General features: G+C 50.4%; 1 protein-coding gene across 1 annotated transcript in view; it reads right to left on the bottom strand.

The window, feature by feature from the left end:
• DNAH10 (dynein axonemal heavy chain 10) overlaps window positions 1-22,532 on the bottom strand; it is a 148,662-nt gene that overhangs the window by 13,599 nt on the left and 112,531 nt on the right. Inside the window, exons 52-63 of the mRNA XM_024758684.1 lie at window positions 21,015-21,218; window positions 20,100-20,180; window positions 17,780-17,977; window positions 17,078-17,239; window positions 14,707-14,881; window positions 9,085-9,266; window positions 6,665-6,801; window positions 5,381-5,598; window positions 4,188-4,409; window positions 3,862-4,009; window positions 1,765-2,044; window positions 542-771 (exon numbers count right to left, since the gene is read on the bottom strand). Of these exons, the coding sequence (XP_024614452.1) occupies window positions 542-771; window positions 1,765-2,044; window positions 3,862-4,009; window positions 4,188-4,409; window positions 5,381-5,598; window positions 6,665-6,801; window positions 9,085-9,266; window positions 14,707-14,881; window positions 17,078-17,239; window positions 17,780-17,977; window positions 20,100-20,180; window positions 21,015-21,218 (2,237 nt within the window). The remainder of the gene's footprint in view (window positions 1-541; window positions 772-1,764; window positions 2,045-3,861; window positions 4,010-4,187; window positions 4,410-5,380; window positions 5,599-6,664; window positions 6,802-9,084; window positions 9,267-14,706; window positions 14,882-17,077; window positions 17,240-17,779; window positions 17,978-20,099; window positions 20,181-21,014; window positions 21,219-22,532) is intronic.

The following is a 22,532-nucleotide window of genomic DNA, read 5'->3' on the forward strand; positions in this document are numbered from 1 at the left end:
AGAAACAGTCCCTGAGTTTGATCTAGAGACCTACAGTTTCCTCCTTTCATTCATATGTGCCCTCAACCCCGAGGCCAGGAGCGGATCGGGTGAGTGAGGTCCAGAGAATCCACACATGGCATCCCCAGCCCATGGGAGTAGTCTGGGGTGAGCCTGTGACTTCAGTGACAGGAAAAGATTCTCATTCTTCTCCTTTGGACTTGAACCTCAGTGGACGCGAAGCCAGACCCAGCTTGTGACCATAAGCGGAGCTTGGCTCCACAGGGAGGCAGAGAATGAAGCCAACACAGCAGAAGGTCCAGAAATGGAGAGAAACTGAGCCCTGGATGATATGCTTGGAGTCCTGGATCCAGCCCTACCTGAAGCCATCCCTCGACTTTTCTGTTTTCTAGGCCGATAAATTCCCTTTGGACTTGAGCCACGTAGGGCCAGATTTTCTATCGCTCTCAATTAAGAGAGGCTGACTGGGTGCACAGGGGTCCCTGGGAACACCTCTGGGACTCCGTAGCAGGATCGATACACTTTTCCACGCAGTTCATACCTCCATGGCTTTGGACTTGGTCTCCTCCAGGGTCTGCACCAGCTCCACATTGTCCAGCATGTTCCCCGTGGAGGTGGCCAGTTCCCGGAGGAGGGAGTCCTCCAAGCCCTTCAGCAGGTTCTTGTTCTCACTCGTCTCCTGGATGAGATGCTCTCTCTGCTCTTCCAGCTCTCGCCTCTCGTAGGCCACCAGGACGCTCAGCAGCTGGTCCTCCAGGCCTTTCAGCGTGACTGTGGGGGGACGAGGGAGGCCCTCACCACTGCGTCCCCCTGCCAGGCTGCTCACCATCTCATCTCCCCCACACAGCAGTGCCCGGGGCAAGTGGAGGGTGGGCCCGGCATCCCAGGAACACGAGGACTCACTCTCCCACCAACGCCATTCTAAAGCCCCAGGTGACAAATACGGGACAGAGCAAAACAGAGATGCCGATACCTGGAGCAGTGGACAGCAAGTGTGAAGATGCACTAAAATCAAAGCCAGGGCTCCCACGTCGTGGGGGACCCTCATTAGATATCTGGGTTTATACCCAAACTTTTTTTTTTTTTAAGCCACGCGGCTTACGGGATCTTAGTTCCCCAACCAGGGATCGAACCCAGGCCCTTGGCAGGGAAAGCACGGAGTCCTAACCACTGGACCACCAGGGAGCTTCCTAACGTGTACCGAAACCTGATTAACCTACCTAGGAACCCGTGTGACCACCCTAGAAAATGTGGGAAGTGGCATTCAATTCCTAACCGAATTCAATTGAGAGGAAGAGGGAAATCCAAAATCATACTGTGTATTTAAATACACAAATACAGTATAACTTCCTGCTGCAGCAGAAAGGGGTCTCGCCTCGCTCCGAGGGTGAATGTCTGAGCCCCGTGGTCCAGACTCAGCACATCTCAAGACACATAACTCATTGCCTTCTAAAGGCCCCCAAGCCTTTTGGTGTTGCTTCCTCATTAAGAACTGATTGGTTGGGACTTCCCTGGGGGTCCAGTGGTTAAGACTCCGAACTCCCAATGCAGGAGGCATGGGTTCGATCCCTGGCAGGGGAACTAAGATCCCGCATGCCGCACGGTGAAGCCTCAAAAAGCAAACCAAAAGGAACGGATTGGTTGACTATGAAAGCTGTGACTCTGAGAATGATTCACGGAATGAAGTGACGTCCCTTGAGGGCCTATGAGCTCAGACTGTGGTCTCCACCTGAAATTCGGCACTGCGGCTCTGTATATGCTTACCAGTATAATTGATCACCATGGCTTTCCCAAACACGGATGGGCTAAATCTGGGGTTGGCCAGCTTGGTGACCAGATACAGCCTGAAATTCGAATCATAGCCCACTTCCTTGTCTCCCAGTATGATAAACTGCTGTCCTTGGGAGACCTTGATGTTTTTTTCTAAGACGTTATCAATCACAGGGTCGATGTACTCATCCACATCGTGGAACAGGAAAGGCGTCCCGTACTTTATGGATATCTCCAGCTGCTTGAGGAAGTCGGGGTCATTGAAGGAAGCCACCTGGAAGGGAGGGGAGGCAGATGCTAAAAATCAGCTCACTCACCAAATTCAAGGGGAAAAAAATCCTTGGAGGTGGCAGGGGACATGTCAGCACCTTGAAGGGAGGCAGAGGGGAAAACACAGAACAGGGAGAGAAGCAGGGCATGTAACCTGTATAAACCATGAGGTTCAGGCTCTGAGCAGCCTCTTGTTCAAAAAGCACAGGTGAGCAGCCAAAGGTGATTAGGAGAGAATCTCATCACATCTCTCAGAAGACCTCAAAAAGGGTCCAAACACAGAGTCCACAAAAAAAAAAAAAAAAAATTCACTCCCCTCCAAACCCTAGGATTGCTTTCTTATCTCTTTTCTCAAAACATCTGTAAAAATTCTTCCTCTCTTCCAGCCCCTGGGACCTCCTCTTCCCTTCCTCTCCACCCTCTTTTATTACATTGATGTACTTAGCCACTCACCCCATAAGTTGAACCCTCTCTCTTTAAGAGATAGGACGGGGATAGGAGTAGGATTGGGGGCTAGGAGAGGTCTGGCAATTGCAGAACTCTCTGGAAGGCTCAGGGAAGAGGGACGTCAAGGAATATTCCTGCACTGATGGTATTTGTCCCACTACAGTTATATGTGAATTGTGGGGATGGATGTCCCCCTCCCCCCCGACCTTGGGATGCTTCCCCTACCTGCATGTACATACCCGAAAGCAAGGACCAGAAAAAACAAGGAAAAGATAAAAACGGAAAATCATGAATTGTTAATTATTTCAGTAAAAGGTAACTGGGCCCCAGCAATTTCACCCAAGAAAATTAAAAACACACGCCCACAAAAGACTTACACGTGAATGTCCACAGCAGCCCTGCTCATGACAGCCAGAAAGCAGAAACAACCCAAATGTCCATCAACTGATATGCAGGTAAACAGACTGTGGTCCATCCAGGCAACACACTGTATTATTCCGCCATAAAAGGAGTGAAGTGCTGACGCTACAGTGTGTGTGGATCAGCACTGGGAAACCACGTGATTACGACTGTATTCAATACATATCTTTGAGACAGAATGTGTCCCACAAACACTTATCGAGGCCCGTGTTAGATGCTGGGTTCTGCTGAGCCCTGAAACTGGACGAAGCCTTTGAAAACGTTGGATTCGCTAAGCAGGGAAAATGTATTTTGAAAACGTGATGCTAAGTGAAAGAAACCAGTCACAAAAGGCCACATACTGCACAATCGCACTCATACTGAGTGCCCAGCACAGGCAGATCTACAGAGACAGAAAAGACATGAGTGCTTGTCAGAGGCCGGGGGTTAGGGGCAGGAGGGGAAATGGATGTTTTGGGGGTGGTGATGTCTAAAGGATACAGCATTTTTGGAGGAGGGTGATAAAAATTGATCCTGGTGATTGCTACACACCTCAATGTATAATATACTAAAAGCTACTGAACTATATTCTTCCAGCGGGTGGATCGTATGGCAGATGAATTATATCTCAATCAAGCCCCTCCCCTGCCCTCCGAAAAGAAAGTGACCGAGCATCTAAGGCCACTTGGCTCTGCGCTGAGTAGAGGGGACGCGAAGACGAACACAGCACCGTCTTTGCCTTCAGGTGACCCACAGGGCAACGAATAGGCAAAGGGCAGAGTCGAATCCGAGGTGGTTCATGCCGCCCTCCAAGACTCAACAGGGTGGGCGGGCCAGGAAGGGGAGGGCTCTGCTTGGGGCCTCAGGGTGGTGGCATTTCAGCTCGGCCTTGTGGAGGCCTGGGGACACCGGGGAGAGCCGGGCTGGGCCCCAGGATGTGGAGCGGTGTGGGGGGGGTGTCAGGGGCAGCCGTACCCGCAAGTTGTTCTTCTCCTCTTTTCTCTTTATCCAGTTGAGGGCCTGCTGCTGCGGGTCGATGCAGAGGGGGAAGCGGCTGGCCCGGGTGGTGAGGATGCCGTTCTGAACCGAGAGCTCGTCGGGAGGCAGCCCCTGGGAGCCCCACCTGGAAGGGGCAGCGACAGGGGAAATGGGGATTTTTCTGGCCGAGCTGTGAGCCGACGGGGAGCCTCCGAGGCAGGGGAGCTGGGCGGGCAGAGCTCCCTGCCGTCTCTGTGCAGGTGGGTCAGCTGCATGCCCCCCGGGCTCTGTGCCCCGTCCTCCCAGCCCAGGGTCGTCCTCACCTGCTGATCTCAACGTCGTCCGTGAGCAAGTTCTCGAGTCTGAAGGGCTGGCTCAGGGGGATCCCCCGCTCCAGGATGTCGCTCTGCCAGACCTGAGTGACCATCTCGTCCCGGAACTCCCACGTGAAGGCGCCCTCATAGCTCAGGAAGGCTGCACACAGCAGGCAGTCGCCCAGCAACTTCATGCGCCGGTGCATCAGCTCGTCCAAATCGTTCAGCCACCTGGCGTGGGAGGCGGGGCCTGCCGTGAGCAGTCACGTTCCGGCACAACCCGAAGGAACCTTCTAGAAGAGCCAGCCTGACACACGGCCGGGAGGGGGCTAGCCAGAAGGAAACCTTTTCTGAGATGTTCTTCGCTTGTAGAGGACAGAGATCACCAGCTCACGTTGCCATTTCCCTGCCTAGTGAACCCAACGTTTTCAAAGGCTTTGTTCAAGTCCAGAGCTCGGCAGAACCCAGCATCTAACAGGGGCCTCGATAAATGTTTGGGGGATGAATTTTGTCTCAAAGATATGTATAAAGTACAATAGTAATCACATTGTTTCCAAACGCCTAATCAATAGCTTAAAAACACACCCAGGGCTTCCCTGGTGGCGCAGTGGTTGAGAGTCCGCCTGCCGATGCAGGGGACACGGAGATTTGTTTCCCATAAGCAAACAATATTTTCCAGTGCTTTCCATACCATTTTTACAGGTGCCAGGTAAGAAACTATTGTCACATCCAGTGGACCAGCTATGGCCCAATGGGCCTCTTGCCCATAAGCATCAAACAGCTCCACCTACTGAAAACTGAAGCTCAGGACTGAACCAGCCACAAGGGTCCAGAGACAGAAGTGGGTTCCTCCTCCAGATCCGTCCAGAAGGGACTTGGGGTTAAAGGTCATCAAGAAGCAAACATTCCCAGGCCCTAGGGCACTGGTTTCCCCCTGTCTCCACTGCTGCCATGCCTCCCCTTAACAGTTACTCAGTAAATAACACTCGATACCTATTTTTAAAAGAATCTATAAAATGGCCATTAGCCACTTTTAAACATGATAATAGTAAAATCAGAACTTTTTCACACGGTTTTCAGCTCAAAATGCAGCGTGGAATAAAGACCCCACGTGGCGAGAAATGGTGCTGTGGATGTTCACTCACAAACCACAAAGTCTGGCTTAGAGCTGCTTAGCGGGAAGGCCCATTACCCAGGCTGACCTGACATTCTCAGACCCCAGCCCCGAGATGAGCTTGTCGGCCGCGATCAGCCGTCTCTCCATGATCTCAGCTTCTTCCTGCAGCTTCTGCTTCTCCAGTATGGCCGCCTCGTACTTGGCCCCCAGAGCTTCCAGTTCTCTCTGGATCGCTGCCAGCTCGTTCTGGATCCTCTCCAGCTCACGTTTGGTCAAGGAAAAATTCCGCTCCAGCCTGGCCACCTACGTGAAGACAATTCGCAGAACAATGGGGAAAAGCACGGCAGTGAGGTGGGAATAAGACAGTCAGTCTCACACCTGGGCTTATGTCCACCTGCAATTTTTTTTTTTTTTGGGGGGGGCCATGCCACGAGGCTCGTGGGATCTTAGCTCCCCGACCAGGGATCAAACCCGGACCCACGGCAGTGAAAGTGCTGAGTCCTAACCACTGGGCCACCAGGGAAGTCCTCCACCTGCATTTCTAATGCTGTCCCTACCCTCTGGGCCCACCCTATGTCATAGCGAGGCACATGGCTTCTTTTCTTAGTGACCTCTTCAATGGTTTGATGCAAAAGCCCTACATCCCATTAGAAAAAAGACGTCCTGCATCTGAGTTAGCAGACGGCTTAATTTTCGTGGGTACTAGGGTCCCAGTAAAAGGACCCTGTGATTCTAAGCCAAAAACTCAAAAGAATGCACTGAAGACTGTATTGGTCCTACTATGGGTTCTAAGTTTTCTGAGTGATAAAATCCTGACTTATAAAGCAATGTCAAAATATGGCTCAAAATGATAGAATCAACCTTACACAATTCTCTTTGTATTGTGCCTTCTGCATGTTCCTTTAACCCAGTGGTTCTCAACAGGGACCGACTTTGCCCCCCAAGGGACACATGACAATGTTTGGAAACATTTCTGGTTGTCAAAACTTGGGGGAAGGGACAACGGCACCCAGTGGGTGGAGGCCAGCGAGGCTGCTCGGCACCCTGCAGTGTCCAGGACGGCCTCCCCAAAAAGAAGGATCCAATCTACAGTGTCAGTAGCACCCAGGGTGAGAAACTCTGTTTTAGCCCTCAAGAATGATTTTACCCTCTTTTCTTCAAAAATCTTTCAGACTTTGGTTCTGTCGGTTCACATTACATCTAAATTAGAGCTATAATTCAGGGTTATCATTTACTGGGGGAAAAAATGTTTATGCAGTTTAGAATCAGAACCTTGCCAGAATTTCTCCAGTAAAGCTGTGGACACATTCATTCTGACTCCAAAACGATCTCTTGGCAGAAGTGTGCAGGTCTTACAGATGGGCAATACCTTCTCTCTCTTGGGCTTGATTTCTCTAAAGACGTCACAGTAGCCCATCACAGCTTCCACAAATTTCAGCATCCCCAAGCCTGCCCTGCTCACGGCTTCCATTTCCTCAGTCGTGGTATTGAGGGTCTTCAAGAGGCCTAAAGGTCAAAGACGCAATGATTTCGATGAGCGGTGAGCTTCGTCTTGGGAAAATAAAATGGGAAGTAAACTGCCTACTAACAAAGTAAGTGTAACTAGTTCCTTCTCCTTGGTAAGCCTGTGAGCGGGATCCGGACAGCTCTCCCAGGGACAACAGGTGGGTCCAGCCCCGAATGAATTTTGTGTAAGTGGATGTTTAAGATGTGACTGAGGGGCACATGTTACTGCCACCCAGGACATCCTATGACACAGAAACTTCCATGTGACACCCAGCAGCCCCCGGAGACCCAGGGCATCAGTGGGGACCCCCCAACTGGGCACCAAGGTGGCTCAGAGCTGGCAGCTAACTGGGGTTCATAAGTCATTACAGGGCACCATCACCTCCACCTGCACCCTCACCCTGGGAGTAACTTCACATAAATGGAAACCCATCCAACGATCGGGTAAAGAGAGTCCCTTGGGTTTTTGTAGTTGCTGTTATCCTTTGTGTTTTGATTAGCTTTGGTTTTTTTTTTTTTTTTTTTGCGGTATGCGGGCCTCTCACTGTTGTGACCTCTCCCATTGCGGAGCACAGGCTCCGGACGCACAGGCTCAGCGGCCATGGCTCACGGGCCCAGCTGCTCCGCGGCACATGGGATCTTCCCGGACTGGGGCACGAACCCGCGTCCCCTGCATCGGCAGGTGGACTCTCAACCACTGCGCCACCAGGGAAGCCCCTGTTTTGTTTTTTTTTAAGTGGCTGAAAAAATGCATTGATGATCAAGTTCTGAACAGACCTCCGTGATAAACAGTGACACAATGAACTTTTATTGCCTTTGAAAAAGACTAGCATCATTCTCACTGGCTAAGCTCTGGGGCAGGTCAGGAACCAGGCTCAGGGGGAACGCAGGCATCTGTAACTGAAATGGGGGCATGGGGTGGGTGGTGCCACCCCCACTCCTCACCCACCCTCCAGGACCTACAGAAGACTTCATACTGGCAAAAGGCACAAGGGAAGTCAAGGTTAGACCAATTCTTGTTTTCTTCCCCAAATACCCATTTTTTAAAAATTGAGGTAAAATTCACATAACATTAAATGAACACGTTAAAGTGTATAATTAAACATGTTAGATAAACATGATAAACAACAAGCACGTTAAAGTGGCATTTAGTAGATTCACAAGACTTTGCAGCCCTCACCTCTATGTAGCTCCAAGACATTCTCATCATCTCAAAAGGGAACTTCAGAGCTGTTAAGCAGTAACAACCCATTTCCCCTCCCCAAACCCTGGCAAACACCAATCTGCTCTCCATCGCTGTGGATTTACCTATTTACCTACGGACACTTCATATACATGGAATTACAATGCGTGAGCTTTTGTGCCTGGCTTCTTTCACTGAGCATCAGGCTTTTGAGCTTCGTCTGTGCTGTCGCACACAGCAGCGCTTTGTCCGTTTTTATGACTGAAGAATATTCCAACGTGTGGATATGTTTGCTCTTGTTCATCCATTCATCCACTGATAGATATTTGGGTTGTCTCCACCTTTTGGCTATTGTAAACAGTGCTGTCAGGAACATCTGTGTATAAGCTTTTGTGTGAATACCTGTTTTCTACTCTTTGGGGTCTATACATAGGCGTGGAGTGGTTGGGACACATGGTAATTCTATGATTAACTGTCTGAGGAGCTGCCAAACTGTTTCCCAGTTTACACCATTTTACATTTCTGCAAACAACGTACGAGGGTTGCAACTTCTCCATATCCTCCCCGACACTTGTAGTTTTGTGTGGTTTCGTTTAAATTATACCATCCTAGTGGGTCTGAACGGTACCTCACTGCGGTCTGATCTGCGTTTTCCTAGTGACTAATCTTACGCCTATTTTCATATGCTTATTAGCAATTTGTGTATCTTTTTTGGAGAAATGTCTATTCAAGTCCTCTGCCCACGAGACCAGTTCTTGGCACCACTACGCCCATCGGACAAGATGCACAGAAGACCAGGCAGGGCGGGCTCCATAAGACAGTCATGTATCCTACTAGGGAAAACCGGACCCGTTGCTGAACCACACATTCAGCGGGCATCCACTGCCACTGCCCAACCAGCAACCATCCTCCCTGCCGCTGTCTTCCTCTGGGGACGATCATTCCCCCTCTTCCATCGGCAACGCCACGGCAACACCATCCGACCACGATGGGCGGGTCTGCCTGCGACAAGCCCTCTCCTTACTCTCCCTCCCGGCCCCAGAGACTGAGCCGCCAGGCTGACAACCAGCCTGGCTGTTCCTACATCTGTCTACACTCACCTCTGATATTTTTAACTTGGCTCTGGGTAACTGAATCAAAGTCAAGCTCCATCAGAGACCTCAGGAAGTTGGGGTCGGACATCATGCCTTTGGCGGTTTTCCAGTTGAGTTCTTTGTACCCCTTCATGATGAGGATGCATTCACAGACCGTCTGCACCTGCTTCGGGGGCTTAGCAAACGACCTGGGGAGAAACGGATGCACACGCGGGTCAGACGCAGGATGTGGCCAGGATCTGGCCTGAATGAGAGTTCTGAAAAGTTGGTGAGCCGTTTCTTGGATGCGATACCGCGTGGAAACGATGGAAGCCACATCTCAACACCGACTCGTGCCCCTGGGGGTGGGCTTCTCCAAGGGCAGGGACTGGGTCTCATCTATCATGTGCCCCATCAGGCTCCTGGAATCGGACTGGGCACCAGGAACACAGCAGGGTGTCATTCGACGCAAACCCAGGCCACCCCTGAATCCGCAGCTCAGGGTGGAGCCTGAGAATCCGTGTTTTTAAGGACACCCTGGGGTGATTCCTCAGACTCTAGGTGGTAGCCGCTGTCATTATTGCCATTATCATCATCATCCTATTTTCCACTTAGCAGATAAAGAAACAGAGCCCAAGTGTTTGGATGGCCTGCCTGTGTCCACATAGCCCATCCCGCACCCTGGCGTTCTTCAGGCTCTGCAAGTTGTTGTCTCTGTCTTTGATGAAGCTAGACCATCACTCTGCTGCTCCAACACCCGGATGTCCAGCACCCTCGACCCTCCGGAGAACTGGAAACCCAAAAGGATCGGGAGACGGGAAGGCTGCATCGGCGTAAAGACCCAAGAAGGAACGAGTCGCACACTGACTGTACCCGGTGGGCCCGCTCGGCTGGCTGCCAGCGGCGGCTGGGCAAAGTCTATAAAAGCCGCGGAGAAGACGATGAAGAAAAAGCAAAGGAAAGGAAGAGCCCCCGGAGGGCAGGGAGCCGCCTGGGGAGAGGCTAGAGTGCCCCAGAGGGAGGGGGAGGGAGACACGGAGCGAGAACGACCTGACCCGCACAGCAGTGTGGAGGCTCTGAACCCGGCAACCCCCAGACCCCTCCTGGCCCCGGGACCCCCGCTCACTGCCTGAGGAGCCACACAGCTTAGGGACAAGCCCGGGCAATGACTCCAGCACAAAGCCCGATGGTTAGAGTAATGGTCCTGAGTCACCAGGGAAAGGTTCAATGATGCGGCCTTAGGCGCTTACGAAAGCAGGAGTGCTGCCAACTGTTTTAAAAGGCTCCCTTCGGGGCTGCTGAGGGTCAGGCCCCGGCCACGCTCTCTGAATAATCCGAGGAGGAGGGATGATGATGATGACTACCATCAGTGAGATGTTTTCAGACACAAGTCAGAAAAAGCCTCAGGGTGGCGTCCTGAGCCCTCCGGAAAGTTAGGAACGGTCCGGGATTCTCAGCTTTCCCATCTATCAAATGGGGAAGCAGACCCGGAACCTTTCAGCTCCCAAAGCCTTTGAGTGGAGTTCTCTGTTACCAGTTTACAAACCATGCCCAGGAACCTCGTTTATCCAGAACACAGTGTTGTGGTGCCAGATAACCGAGGGGCTCGAAAAAGTAAGGTTACAAGTCTGAGAAATGAAAGCGTTTCTGTTTCATTAGATTCCTTTCTTCTATCACAAAAGAAACTCAGGGGGGGACTTCCCTGGTGATCCAGTGGGTAAGACTCCGTGCTCCCACTGCAGGGGGCCCGGGTCCGATCCTTGGTCTGGGAACTAGATCCTGCACGTCACAACTAAGAGTCCGCATGCCACAGCTAAGAGTCCGCATGCCACAGCTAAGGGTCCACATGCCACAGCTAAGACCCAGCGCAGCCAAAATAAATAAATAATTTTTAAAATGAAAAGAAAAGAGACTCAGGGAGAGAGAGACAGACAGAGGTGACGCCATGTTGCCTTCCCTGGAGGAGAATACCCATCACAAGCCCCACTCCCCACCCCCTCGCTCCTCCCCAGACCCTCTGACTGTCTCCGCTTTCCCCGCCCCCCCCCGAGTCAAGCTCCTTCCAGCTCCGCTCCAGCCTCCATCCCATGTCTCAGTTTAAATGTCACTTCCTGGGGGTCATCTTCCCTGACTACCCACCCCCCAGACTAGTTCAGGTTCCCCCATTATCCACAGTCATAGCAACAAAGACCCTCCCTTCCTGACCTCCTCCTGGGTAATTTTGCGGTACACGTGAGATTCCCATGTGCACACCCGTGCCTCCCCCAGACCGTGGGCTGGCTCCTTGCGGTGAAGACCCCCTGCCTGGCCCATTGCCTCTCAGCCCCAGTGCCAGCACGGGGTGGGCGGGCGGTAGGCACCCAATGATACTGAATGAAGGAAAGGAAGCAAAGTAAAACTGCAGGCCAGTAACAAAGGGAGCCTTTTGTACTCCAGAGAAACATCCACGCTAATCTTCATTACTCCTAATCTTTCTGCCTTAACACTTAATGATCTCTGCAAAGGGGATTGAGCATTACAGAAAGGAAGTGCTATTTGAAGAATTAAAGGATTATAAAATTGTCAAGACCTAAGTGCTGGCTCATCGCCCTCAACATCCCAGTGGCCTAAACAAAGCCAGATTGTATGCATCTGGATCCAAACTCATTGAACCCAAGGAAAAATCCCAAAGAGATCAAAGATTTAAATGTAAACACTACAAAAGTATTAAACTATAAAAGTACAGGATGAAACCATGGGGAAATTATTTTACAATCTTCCAGTTGCAAGGCCTTTTAAGTATGAGGTAATAGCGAAAGCCACAAAATAAAACATTACTAAAATCTGCCACGTAAAACTAAAAATTTATACACGGCAAACACAGGCACGCACAAAAACCTCCTAAATAAAGTCAAATGGCTGATGACAAACTGGGAAGACTATTTGCAACTCACATCATGAATAAAAGCTAGTCTCCCATTATATAAAAAGCCCACAGAAATGGATAAGAAAAAAAAAGCAACAGTAACATCAATCCAAACGATAAATGGGCAAAGCACACAAACAGTTCACAGAAAATGAAATACACAGGACTCCGACACACATTCTGCACATATGAAGAAAAGGCCAACCTCACTCATCAGAAGGGGAACGCACATTGCAACTACACAAATACCGTTTTTCATCTATAAAACAAGCAAAAAGCCAAGTGTTTAGTAGCGCCCTCTGTTGGTAAGGCCATGGAAAAGCAGGTGCTCGCATGTATTGCCAGTGGGAGTGTAAAGCCATTCCATACCTACGGGTGGGCATTAAGCAACAACTACTGATGTTATAAACACACACACCTTGGAAACCAGCAATTCCACTTCTGAAAATGTGTCCTTCCAGTGGACTTGTGCAGAGTGAAGTAAGGCAGGGTTATTCTTTGCCACACTGTTTGTAAAGGCAAAAGACTGGAAATAAGCTAAAAATTCATAAATTGAGGAGGACTAAATAAATGATGGCACAGCCATCCAATGGATTATGATGAGCTATTTTTAAATATTGAGGAAGTTCTCATATAACAACATGCAAAAGATCTCCAAGGTCTCAAGTAAAAACACCAAGATGCAGAAAAATATGTATAGTATATTACCAATTATATTTTAAAAGGAAAGAAGAAAGGCTACGGAAGTGTCGCTTGGTCTACAACCCTTAGAGTCCAACGTCGGGAACTGAAGAGACACTTGTATATCTGGTTGCCTTGAACATGTACAAAAGCTGTCTGAATGGATATGTAAGAAATGAATGGCAACAGTTACCTGTCGGGTGGGTGGCGGACAGGTGAGAGGGGGCTTTTCATAGCACATCATTTTGATGCTGGAACCATGACCCTAGCTAATGTTTACATGGCACTGACTCTGCTCAACCCAGTTCCGAGAGCTCTTTACGTAACAGCTCACTGGATCCTTGTAACAACCCCGATGCCATGGGGACCATTATTATCATCCACATTTTACAAACAAGGAAACTGCAGCACAGAGAGGTTAGGTGACTTGTCGAAGGTCACACAGCCAGTAAGAAGCAAAGCCATGCATCAACATATTACCTGTTCCAATAATTACAATTTTAAAAATTATTCCTTTTGGGCCATAGGCCACTTTCATTTTCTCGGGGGTGATGCAGGCACCCCATCTAACTGCAGGGGACACATATCAAACTCTCCATGTGGTCCCATGGAAATCCACTCTTGGATTAGATAAATACTCCTTCCAAACAAATACTCAAAAATCCTTCCCAACTCTCTGCTCTCAGAATGTTTTTATGCTGCTGACCTGGGGGTAGTGCCCCAAATCTATATAACCAGTGGTTGGATGTTTCCCTTGGAAATGTGCATGTTGAGGGTCTCTCCCACAACTCAGTCTAAACTCCCAGCGCATGCTACTGCAGTTTTAAAACGCCCATCCTTATACCTTCACTGCAATCACACTGCGAAGCTCTGAAATCATGACCTCTTGCTAAGAGCAGCAGCAGCTCCGGACGACCCCCCAGGAGTTACTAGGGCCCCTGTCCTGGAACTGGCTGAACGTTCTGTTCAATCCACACGTTCCACAAATGAGCCAACAGCCAGAGCGCAACGCTTAGCAAAAGCGATGAGCTCCGAGAAGCAGCCCCACCCCGCCAGGAACGCAGAACGCAGGGCAGCTTCCAGCCTGCAGACAGGAGTCTCTCTCACAGGAGACCTGACTGCGGGACCAGAAGGATGGAACCCCTTCTGAAAACGAGGCCGCGACGGGGAGCGAGGAGAGAGCCGAGGCTCCTGATGCAGGGACACGCGTGGGGGGCCTGGCAGCACGATGACGGGCGGGGGGTGGTGGAAGGGGCAGACGGGACACCGTTTCTTCCTGGCTTCCCTCACGGTGCTAAACTTACCAGCGAGATCCACGAACGGTGCCCTGGGGGCACCACGCCCCGCGAGGGGAGGGGAGAAAGCTCCACACCAGACCCCTCTTCTGGACAGCAAATGGGCCCTCTGGCTGCGGGGGATGGAGTCATTTTACAGACTGATTTGCAGAATGTCTGGGGCCACAGTAAAGACCCACTCTCCCAGGACTTCCCTGGCGGTCCAGTGCTTAGGGCTCAGCGCTTTCACTGCCAGGGCCCAGGTTTAACCCCTGGTCAGGGAACTAAGATCCCACAAGCCGCGCGGTGTGGCAAAAAAACAAAAACAAACAAAAAACACTACTCTCCCCACCTGTAAAAGGCCAGCATTTGGCTAGAAATGGATGAGGGCACATCCCATCCACTCAGCCGGTGGCATACCTTGTCTGCATCCAGGGCCCTGCCTCTTCTAGGGCAGACACTCCTCTGTCCTTCCCGTAAAAAGGACTGACTTACAAGGCTCCAGCTCTCCCACCAGCCCCTTCCGGAACCCAGTCTCCTTCTGTGAGTCAGCCTGGGTTCAAGGCCAGTGGGCCATGGCACCAACTGGCTGGGAGGCCTGAGGCAAGTCAGCTCACCTCCCAGGGCTCCACGTCCCTCATCTGCGAATGAAGACGATGACAATCCCCACCACGGAAAGTGCTGGGCACAGCGGCCGGCACAGAAATGCCGAACAGCCATGATTATCTCATAATTACTGTCAAGAGTGACCCTGGTGGCCGAGCACGCTGGGAGATGGCCAGCCGTTACCTGATCTCGGTCACGTCCGACTTGTCCAGTTTCTGCAGCTCCAGCTTGGCGGCCTCCAGGATGGGCATGACCTCGGCCAGGGCCGCCTCGGCCTCAGCCTTCTCCACCGCGATGATCTGGTTTTGCTCCTCTATCTCCGTGGCTTTTTCCTCCGCCAGCTTCTTCTTTTCCTCCGCTATGGGGGGGAGGGGGAGGTCAGTGAAGCCCCTGGGGCATGGGGAGGACAGATCACCACTCCCGAGCCAAAGCAGTGCAGCCCTCAAAGGTGGGCGCGGGGCGGAGGGGGCTGAAGGAGCTTCGGCCAATATGGCGGCCTTGGGCGTTCCCACTGGGACAGATGTCCTCACGGCGCCTGGGGTCCCCAACACAGGGACAGCTGCTGCGACTCGGACCCTCCTCGACGGTGTCCCCCTCCCCCCGCCCCACTCCATCCCACAAGACAGCCTCCAGCTCTGCCTGGCCAGTGTTAGCTGAGGACATCCGAGCTGCCCGCCCTGTTTTTCTGGCTCACAGACGTCTCTCTGGTTCTTCATCAGCTTTTCCTACACTCATTCAGCCCAGCTCAAAAGCCACCCTCCCCGGAGGTCACTCTCGGTCTCGCCAGTCTGTTCATTTGCTTCATGACACTAAGCACAATCTGAAATTTCATCTCATCACCGGCTTGTTGATCGGCCCCACGCACTAGAAACGTAAGCATCGCCCCGACGGCTGTGACCCCAGCGTTCAGAACAAAGCTTGGCCCACAGTAGGTGTACAGGCTCGAATGGTGTCCCCCTCAAAATTCATGGCCACCCAGAACCTCAGAAAGTCACCTTATTTGGAAAGAGAGTCTTTGTAGATGTAATTAGTTAACACGAGGTCGTACTGGGTTAGGGTAGGTCCTAAATCCAATGACTGTGTCCTTATAAGAAGGCCATGTGAAGACACAGAGGGGGAAAGGTCACGTGACAATGGAGGGGCAGAGATGGGAGGGATGCGTCTACCAGCCAAGGAGCGCCCAGGATTGCGGGCCACCACCAGAAGCTGGGAGAGGCCAGGAAGGGTCCTCCCCTAGAGCCTTTGGAAGGAGCAGGGCCCTGCCAAGACCTTCATTTCAGACTTCTGTCCTCCAGAACCGTGAGAGAATAAATAAACGCCTGTTGTTTTAAGCCACCCAGTTTGTGGTGCTTTGTTATGGCAGCCCCAGGAAAAGAACACAGTAGGTATTCAATAAACGTACGCTGAATTCAGCAGTCTCTCCCTGATGGGGCGTTCTCTCGGGACTCATCCTCACAAGTCCACGAGCAAGCTTCAGGTTGGCTGATTCAAAATGTGAACTGCAGGAGAACGTCTAATTGATCCAGCCAGGGCTGGAACAACTCCAACCCGGCAACCCAGACTGCGGGTCAAGAGCAGACAGGGTGCCAAAGCCAAGTTGGGGTGCTGTGACCAGAGTAATGAAAAGTGGGTCCTGTGGATAGGGCCTGACACGATACGGCTGGAACTGAACTGAACCAAGGTCATACGCAGAAGCGACACAAACGTGGGCTAGGAAGAGAATACCCAGAGGCAGGGAGGTTGAGTGGCTTCTGCAGAAATCCGAGGATGAGCCGAGGAGGACACGCATCAGAACACAGGATTCTGAGAGACGACAGAAACGGGAGTCCCAAGACCCAGGGAGAAGGAGGGTTAGGAGTCGTGGCAGAGCTGCAGCTTAGGAGCTGTCCTGTGTGAGAGTCGTGTAAAGTAAGCCAGTTCCAGGAATTCCCTGGCGGTCCAGTGGTTAAGACTCTGCACTCCCAATGCAGGGGGCCTGGGTTCGAGCCCTGGTCAGGGAACTAGATCCCGCATGCGTGCCACAACTAAAAAAAAAAAAAGATCCCGCATGCCGCAACAAAGATCCCGTGGGCCGCAACTAAGACCCGGCATAGACAAATAAATAAATAAAAAGAAAGCCAATTTCTTAGAGCAGGAGGGAACCAGATCAAGAGCAGCCGCCAGGCCAGGAAGATCAGGCGAGGGGCCCGAGAAAGAACCCGGAAACAGGCTCACATTAGAACCAAGAAAGCCCCAGGTGAGTGATGCTCAGGCCGAGGTCATTTAAACCGACCCAGTTCACTAGCTCATTGAGGGTAAAGAGATGACTTTTCCACATCCTGGCAAATCCTCAAGCTACCAGCTGTGGGTCCTGCATATGGTAACGTCTTCGTGCCTATTATAGGGGGCTTGATGCTAACTCAGAAACAATAGCAATGCGAGGGTCAAAAGATGCCAGTTCCTACAAGTGGCTTCCCAGGGATGTCCCCCAGTGGAGCCCTGTCCTGTTTGGGGTTTTTTTTGGGCGGGGTGGGGCGGGGGGTGTCCCGACCCCCAGAGTTGGACCTGCACTCACCTATGGCTGTATTGGTGGCGATCTCCCCCAGCAGGGCCTCGCAGGCAGCTGACTTCTCCGCCAGCACAATCTTCTGCTCGGCCAGCTTCTGGTTCAGCTCGTCCAGCTGGGTGGTGGCCTCCTTCAGCTTGTCCAGCCCCCCCTCCAGACGCTTGCACTGAGCTGAGGAAAGGGAACACAGGTATTCACCCTCCAGGGGGCGCTGTTCCCAACACACCCAGACAAGCGTTCCAGTGCGATTCGTCCAAGTTGGGCTCACCGGAAAAAAAAAAAATCATTTTCATGAGACGTCAAGCATCTATCAGTACCTCCATTGCCGTTTGGGGATGGCATCTTCCAAAATGAACGTATTTCTGAAAATAACCATTTGTTTGGCCAACAACCAGAGCCACAGCATTTTAAAAAAACATTTTCCAGCAGGGCACGTTGCTCTCATCAAATAGTATCTCTAATGCAATGAACATTTAGAGCTAAGAAAGTGCATGGCCCAGCACAGAAAAACAAAAATAAAAGCATGCCGGGGTCCTGCCCACACAGACGAATCACTCTGAAATGCAAAATCCAAAATGTGCTTTGCTTTGCCTCAATCCTGAGTGTGCCCGGTCTTGCTAAGAAATGTCCGCTTAAGGAAAAGATCAGCTGTTGGATCTTTATTCGTAAGTAATAACAATTCCTGTTAACCCTCCCATTCCCAAGTCTTACCTATATTATACTGAGTTTTCTCATCCAGTAATTTCGAATACGTGTTAATAAAATCCAGGTAGTTCTTGGGAGTTACGTAGTTGCTGCGTCTCAGTTTCTGCAGAAACTGTTTACTGAATTCACCCACGGATTCGTGGACCAAAACAACGTGTTCTACCAGATCTTCCATATTTTCTACTGGGATCAGCAGATTAGCCCCTGAAGAGGAAGGAATGGAAAAGGGTGGCTCATAAAGAAAGGAAAGGAGCAGTTCCTCAAAAAGTTAAACATGGAATTCCCATGTGACCCAACAATTCCACTCCTAAGTTTGTACCCAAAAGAACTGAAAAATGGACACAAGGAGATTCTTGGACGCCAATGTTCATAGCGGCACTATTCACAGTAGCCAAAAGTGGGAACCATGTCCAAGTGTCCGTCAACAGAGGGATGGATAAACAAAATATGGCCTGTCCATAAATGGAATAGTATTCAGCCTCGAACAAGAAGGAAATTCTGACACACGCCACAACATGAATAAACCTGGAAAACATGCTAAGTGAAAGAAGCTAGACACAAAAGGACAAATGTTTCATGATTTGACTTACGTGAAATATCTAGAGTTGGCAAATTCGTAGAGACAGAAAGTATATTAGAGGCTACCAGGGGTTGGGGGCAGGTCTGGGAGGACAAGCAGTGAGTGTTCAGTGGGGACAGAGTTCCAGTTTTAAAGATGGAGATGGATGGTGGTAGAAGTTGCACAACATGGTGAATGTAATTAGTGTAACAGAGCACACTTAAAATGGTTAAAAACGGTTAAAATGGCAAATTTTATATTATATACATGTTACCACAATAAAATACGATATAAAAACGTTTTAATAGAAAAGAGCAGTTATCACTTGTCAGTGGCTTTTCTGGACCATAATACTGATCCACACTCAAAAGGCTGGCAATTTCTCTAAGAACACAGAAAGCCAATTCTCTGTCCCTACTGGTAGGAAGGCTAAGGCAGTGTAGTAGGAGGGACTTGAGATTCCAGGAGAGAAATTTGCTCAGTGTCCCTGCTGTATCCCCTGTACCCAGCACGTACTGGGCACAAGGTAGGTCTTCCTGTAAGTCTGCTGAAAGAATTATTAATCACTCCCGGTGCCAAAACCACATCACTTGGATTATCTCACAGATTGCAAAGTACTTTCACCTCAAAGCAGAAAAAGAAGGAAGGAAGTATGACCAAAAGCATGCATTCATCCAGATTCTGCATATTTGACCTTGAATTATACCAGGGATTAGCAAACCACAGCCATGGGCCAATTTAACAGCATGCATGAAAAGCTTTGCCTCACAAATATCCATACTTATGGGTAAACCTACAGCCTGCAGGACAAATCCAGCCTACCACCTGTTTTTGTAAATAAAGTTTTATTGGCACACAACCACGCCCGTTCATTTACATATCGTCTAGGGCTGCTTTCCTGATGCGATGGTGGAATTGAGTAGTTGCAACAGAGACCATATGACCTGCAAAGCTGAAAATGTTTATCATCCGGTCATTTACAGAAAAAGTTTGCTGATCCCTGAGCTATATCATCAGGAAAGAGTCATTCTCTTAGCCCCCTTCGCCAAAAGACTGCAATCTGCCTACCAAGTGGGACTAGTTATTTATTTATTGAATACATATTTATAAGGCTGATGCTATTTACAAGGTCACCCAGTGTCATAAATCTGCTCAAGTTAGGTCCAGATAAAAAGTTTTTCCTTGAGGATAAACTGACTTGCTTTCTTATTTTGAAGATTAAAATTAATAATCAAGGCCTCAGGGCTTGGAAACTGTAGAGCAAAATCAACACTGATGGATAATCAGTTTACCGAAAGGTCCTTCAGGCATCCTTGGGGTCAGGGGTCAGCACACTTTTTCTGTAAAGAGCCAAACAGTAAATATTTAGGCTGTGTGGGCCGTAGAGTCTCTGTGGCAATTACTCAGCTTTGTGGTTGTAGCATAAAAGCAGCCATAGACAGTGTGTTTATTACGTGTGTTCCAATAAAACTGCATTTACCAAGACAAGTGGTGGGCTGAATTTGGCCTTCAGGCCAGGGTTTGCTGACCCCTACTTTGGACGATACCTAATCAATTTTTATCCCACGTTGTCCTTGTAAATCCCCCGAAATCTCTTTGGACTGAAACAAAATATAAATCAAAACACGCTAACAAACTAAAACACCATTCACGGCCATGGGGGTTAATGGTGACAGAATCTACTGGACCAAAATTCAGAGTCAGAAAGAGGATAACAAATTGCTTTGTTATACTGTTAACATGGTCCCCACATTAGCTGTCACTTACCTAAAAATGACTTAGCCACTGCGTGCAGAGCCTGGGAAGGCCAGGGCGTGAACCAGTCGATACCAGTGTTATTTACTAGACCTTGAAAAGAAAGGGAAACAAAAGAGATGATAGCTCTGCAACTCCGCGATGCTCGAGAACACGGGTACCGTCTTTGGTACCCAACACATTGGTGAATGAGCTGGGCGGGTCCAAAAATAATGATCAAGGGACTTCCCTGGCAGTCCAGTGGTTAGAACTCTGCGCTTCCAATGCAGGGGGCGCGGGCTCGACCCCTGGTCGGGGAACTAAGATCCCGCGTGCTGCGCAGCCCGGCCAAAAATTTTAAAAAAATAAGTAAATAAACAAAAATAATGATCAAAAGCAGGGTTTCTCAACCTCGGCACTATCGACACTTGGCCGGATAATCCCGTCTGGTGGGGCTGTCTGTGCACTGTGGGCTGTTTGGCAGCCCCCTGGCCTCTATCAACTAGATACCAGTTGGATACGTGGCCACCCCCCACCAGAGTTGTGACAACCAAAAATGTCTCCGGGCATTGACAAATGTCCCCTGGGGGGAGCAAAACGGCCTCCCTCTGCTCTAGCGGCAGGTACTGCACCTTCCATGAGGCTGCCAGAATTTTCCCTGATGGAAGGGCACGGAGAGCTACCCTGCACTCGCTATGGGCCTTGCACCTGAGACCGTGAGCATTTCCGCGTGTCAGAAGGATAACAGCCATCCAGCGGCAACACAAGAGCCTGCTGGCAGATGTGAGGGGCCGCTCGGGGCTCATCCGACATGGCAGGGCCCACATTTCAACCTAATGACCATGGCATGGGTCGCTTTGCTGGTGGAACCTCATATGTCATTCCCTCCCTAAGGCACGTGCCCTGCTGAAGGGGGAAAATGGATTTGCAAGCTCTGCTCAAGGGCACCTGGGAAATTTCTGCAGCGGGTCCTCAGGGTGTCCCCCACCGGCGACATGCCCAGGACGATGTGCAGGTTATCCGCACTCTTGTTCACGAAGTATTGCCACGTGGACTCCTTGGCCGGGCCCATCCCTTGCTCCAAAGCCTCTTGTCCAATCTGACTGAGGATAGACTCCTTCTCCTCTTCTGGGAAAAGCGTGGGCACGATTCCTAGAAAACAAAGGCCAGGATTTTGTTTAAGTTCCAGGGTTATTATCTCTCGCGCACTGAAATGGCAAGAAGCACTGCGTCACAAAAGGGCAGTGGATGCCGAGTCCAGAGCGCAGGGCTTGGGTCCCAACTCTGAGACACAAGGCTCACTCGCCGTGTGTGTAAATCCCTTTGAGCCTCAGTCACCTCATCTGTGAAACGGAAATAACAAATGCCTCCTGCTTACCTGGGCGGGTTATCGTGAGCATCAGAGCAGGGGTTCTCAACTGGGGACAACTTTGCCCTTCCCAAGGGACATTTGGCGATGTCTGAAGGCATTTTTGGTTGTCCCAACGTGTGTGTGTGTGTGTGTGTGTGTTGCTGTGTGTGTGTGTCGTGGGGGGCGGTACTAATGGCATCTGGAGGCCAGGGATGCTACTAAACATCCCATAATACCCAGGACAGCCTCCACCACAAAGAATGATCCCACCCCTAATGTCATCAGTGCCAAGGAGGAGAGGCAAAGCCTTCATTCTGCAGCAAAGCATAAGAGCTTCAGAGCTATTTGCCCTCGATCCTTTGGGGTACTATTAAATGGACCCACCGGACCCTACTCAGTCTTCATAGAAAATACACCCCGAGCCCTGCAGTGGGGTTTACAGATAGAGAACAGGGCTGACAATTACATCCCGGATTACAAGTTTGTGACCCATGTATGAAAAGTCTGCTGCCAACCCAAGGACACGTGTGCTAAATACCACATCAATAGCGTAGACAGTAGGTGCCCCAGGCATTCAGGAGACAGGAAACTGGCACGGTCGAGGAGGCTTCTTGGAGGAGGGTGACCCTGCAAGACACTAGAGCTAAAACTGGGGGGGAAAGTTTCCTTGATGCTGGACTTGAAAGTGGAGTTCTGTTGTTTTTGCCCCCAGCCCCCATGCATTCCCCCCCTTTCTTGTCACAGGTCTCTCTTTTCCTTTGGAGAATCACTTCTCATCCATTCTAAGTCTGGATGTGGTTTTGGGTAGTCATGACACTATCCCAGGCCTGACCAATCAGAACCCTGCATGACCCTGGCCAAAGTCATTGGCTCAGGGATGGGCATGTGATCTGAGCCAGCCAATGAGAGCCCCGCCAGGCACTTGGGCCACAACTCCTGGGAAAGAGAAACCCTCATTCACTGGACTAAGAAAGGAGGATGCAAGTCTGCAGCTTCTAGTGCCATTTCTTAAAAACTACTTTGGAAAAACCCAAGAATGCAAATAAAAGAAAAACAGTAAAGCCAAGAGCAAGGGAGAGACCAGTTCCTGATGATATCATTTGAGCACCTGAATC

This window comes from Neophocaena asiaeorientalis, unplaced genomic scaffold, assembly GCF_003031525.2.
Source record: "Neophocaena asiaeorientalis asiaeorientalis breed wild unplaced genomic scaffold, Neophocaena_asiaeorientalis_V1.1 scaffold77, whole genome shotgun sequence".
In the NCBI taxonomy this organism is placed as follows: Eukaryota; Metazoa; Chordata; class Mammalia; order Artiodactyla; family Phocoenidae; genus Neophocaena; species Neophocaena asiaeorientalis.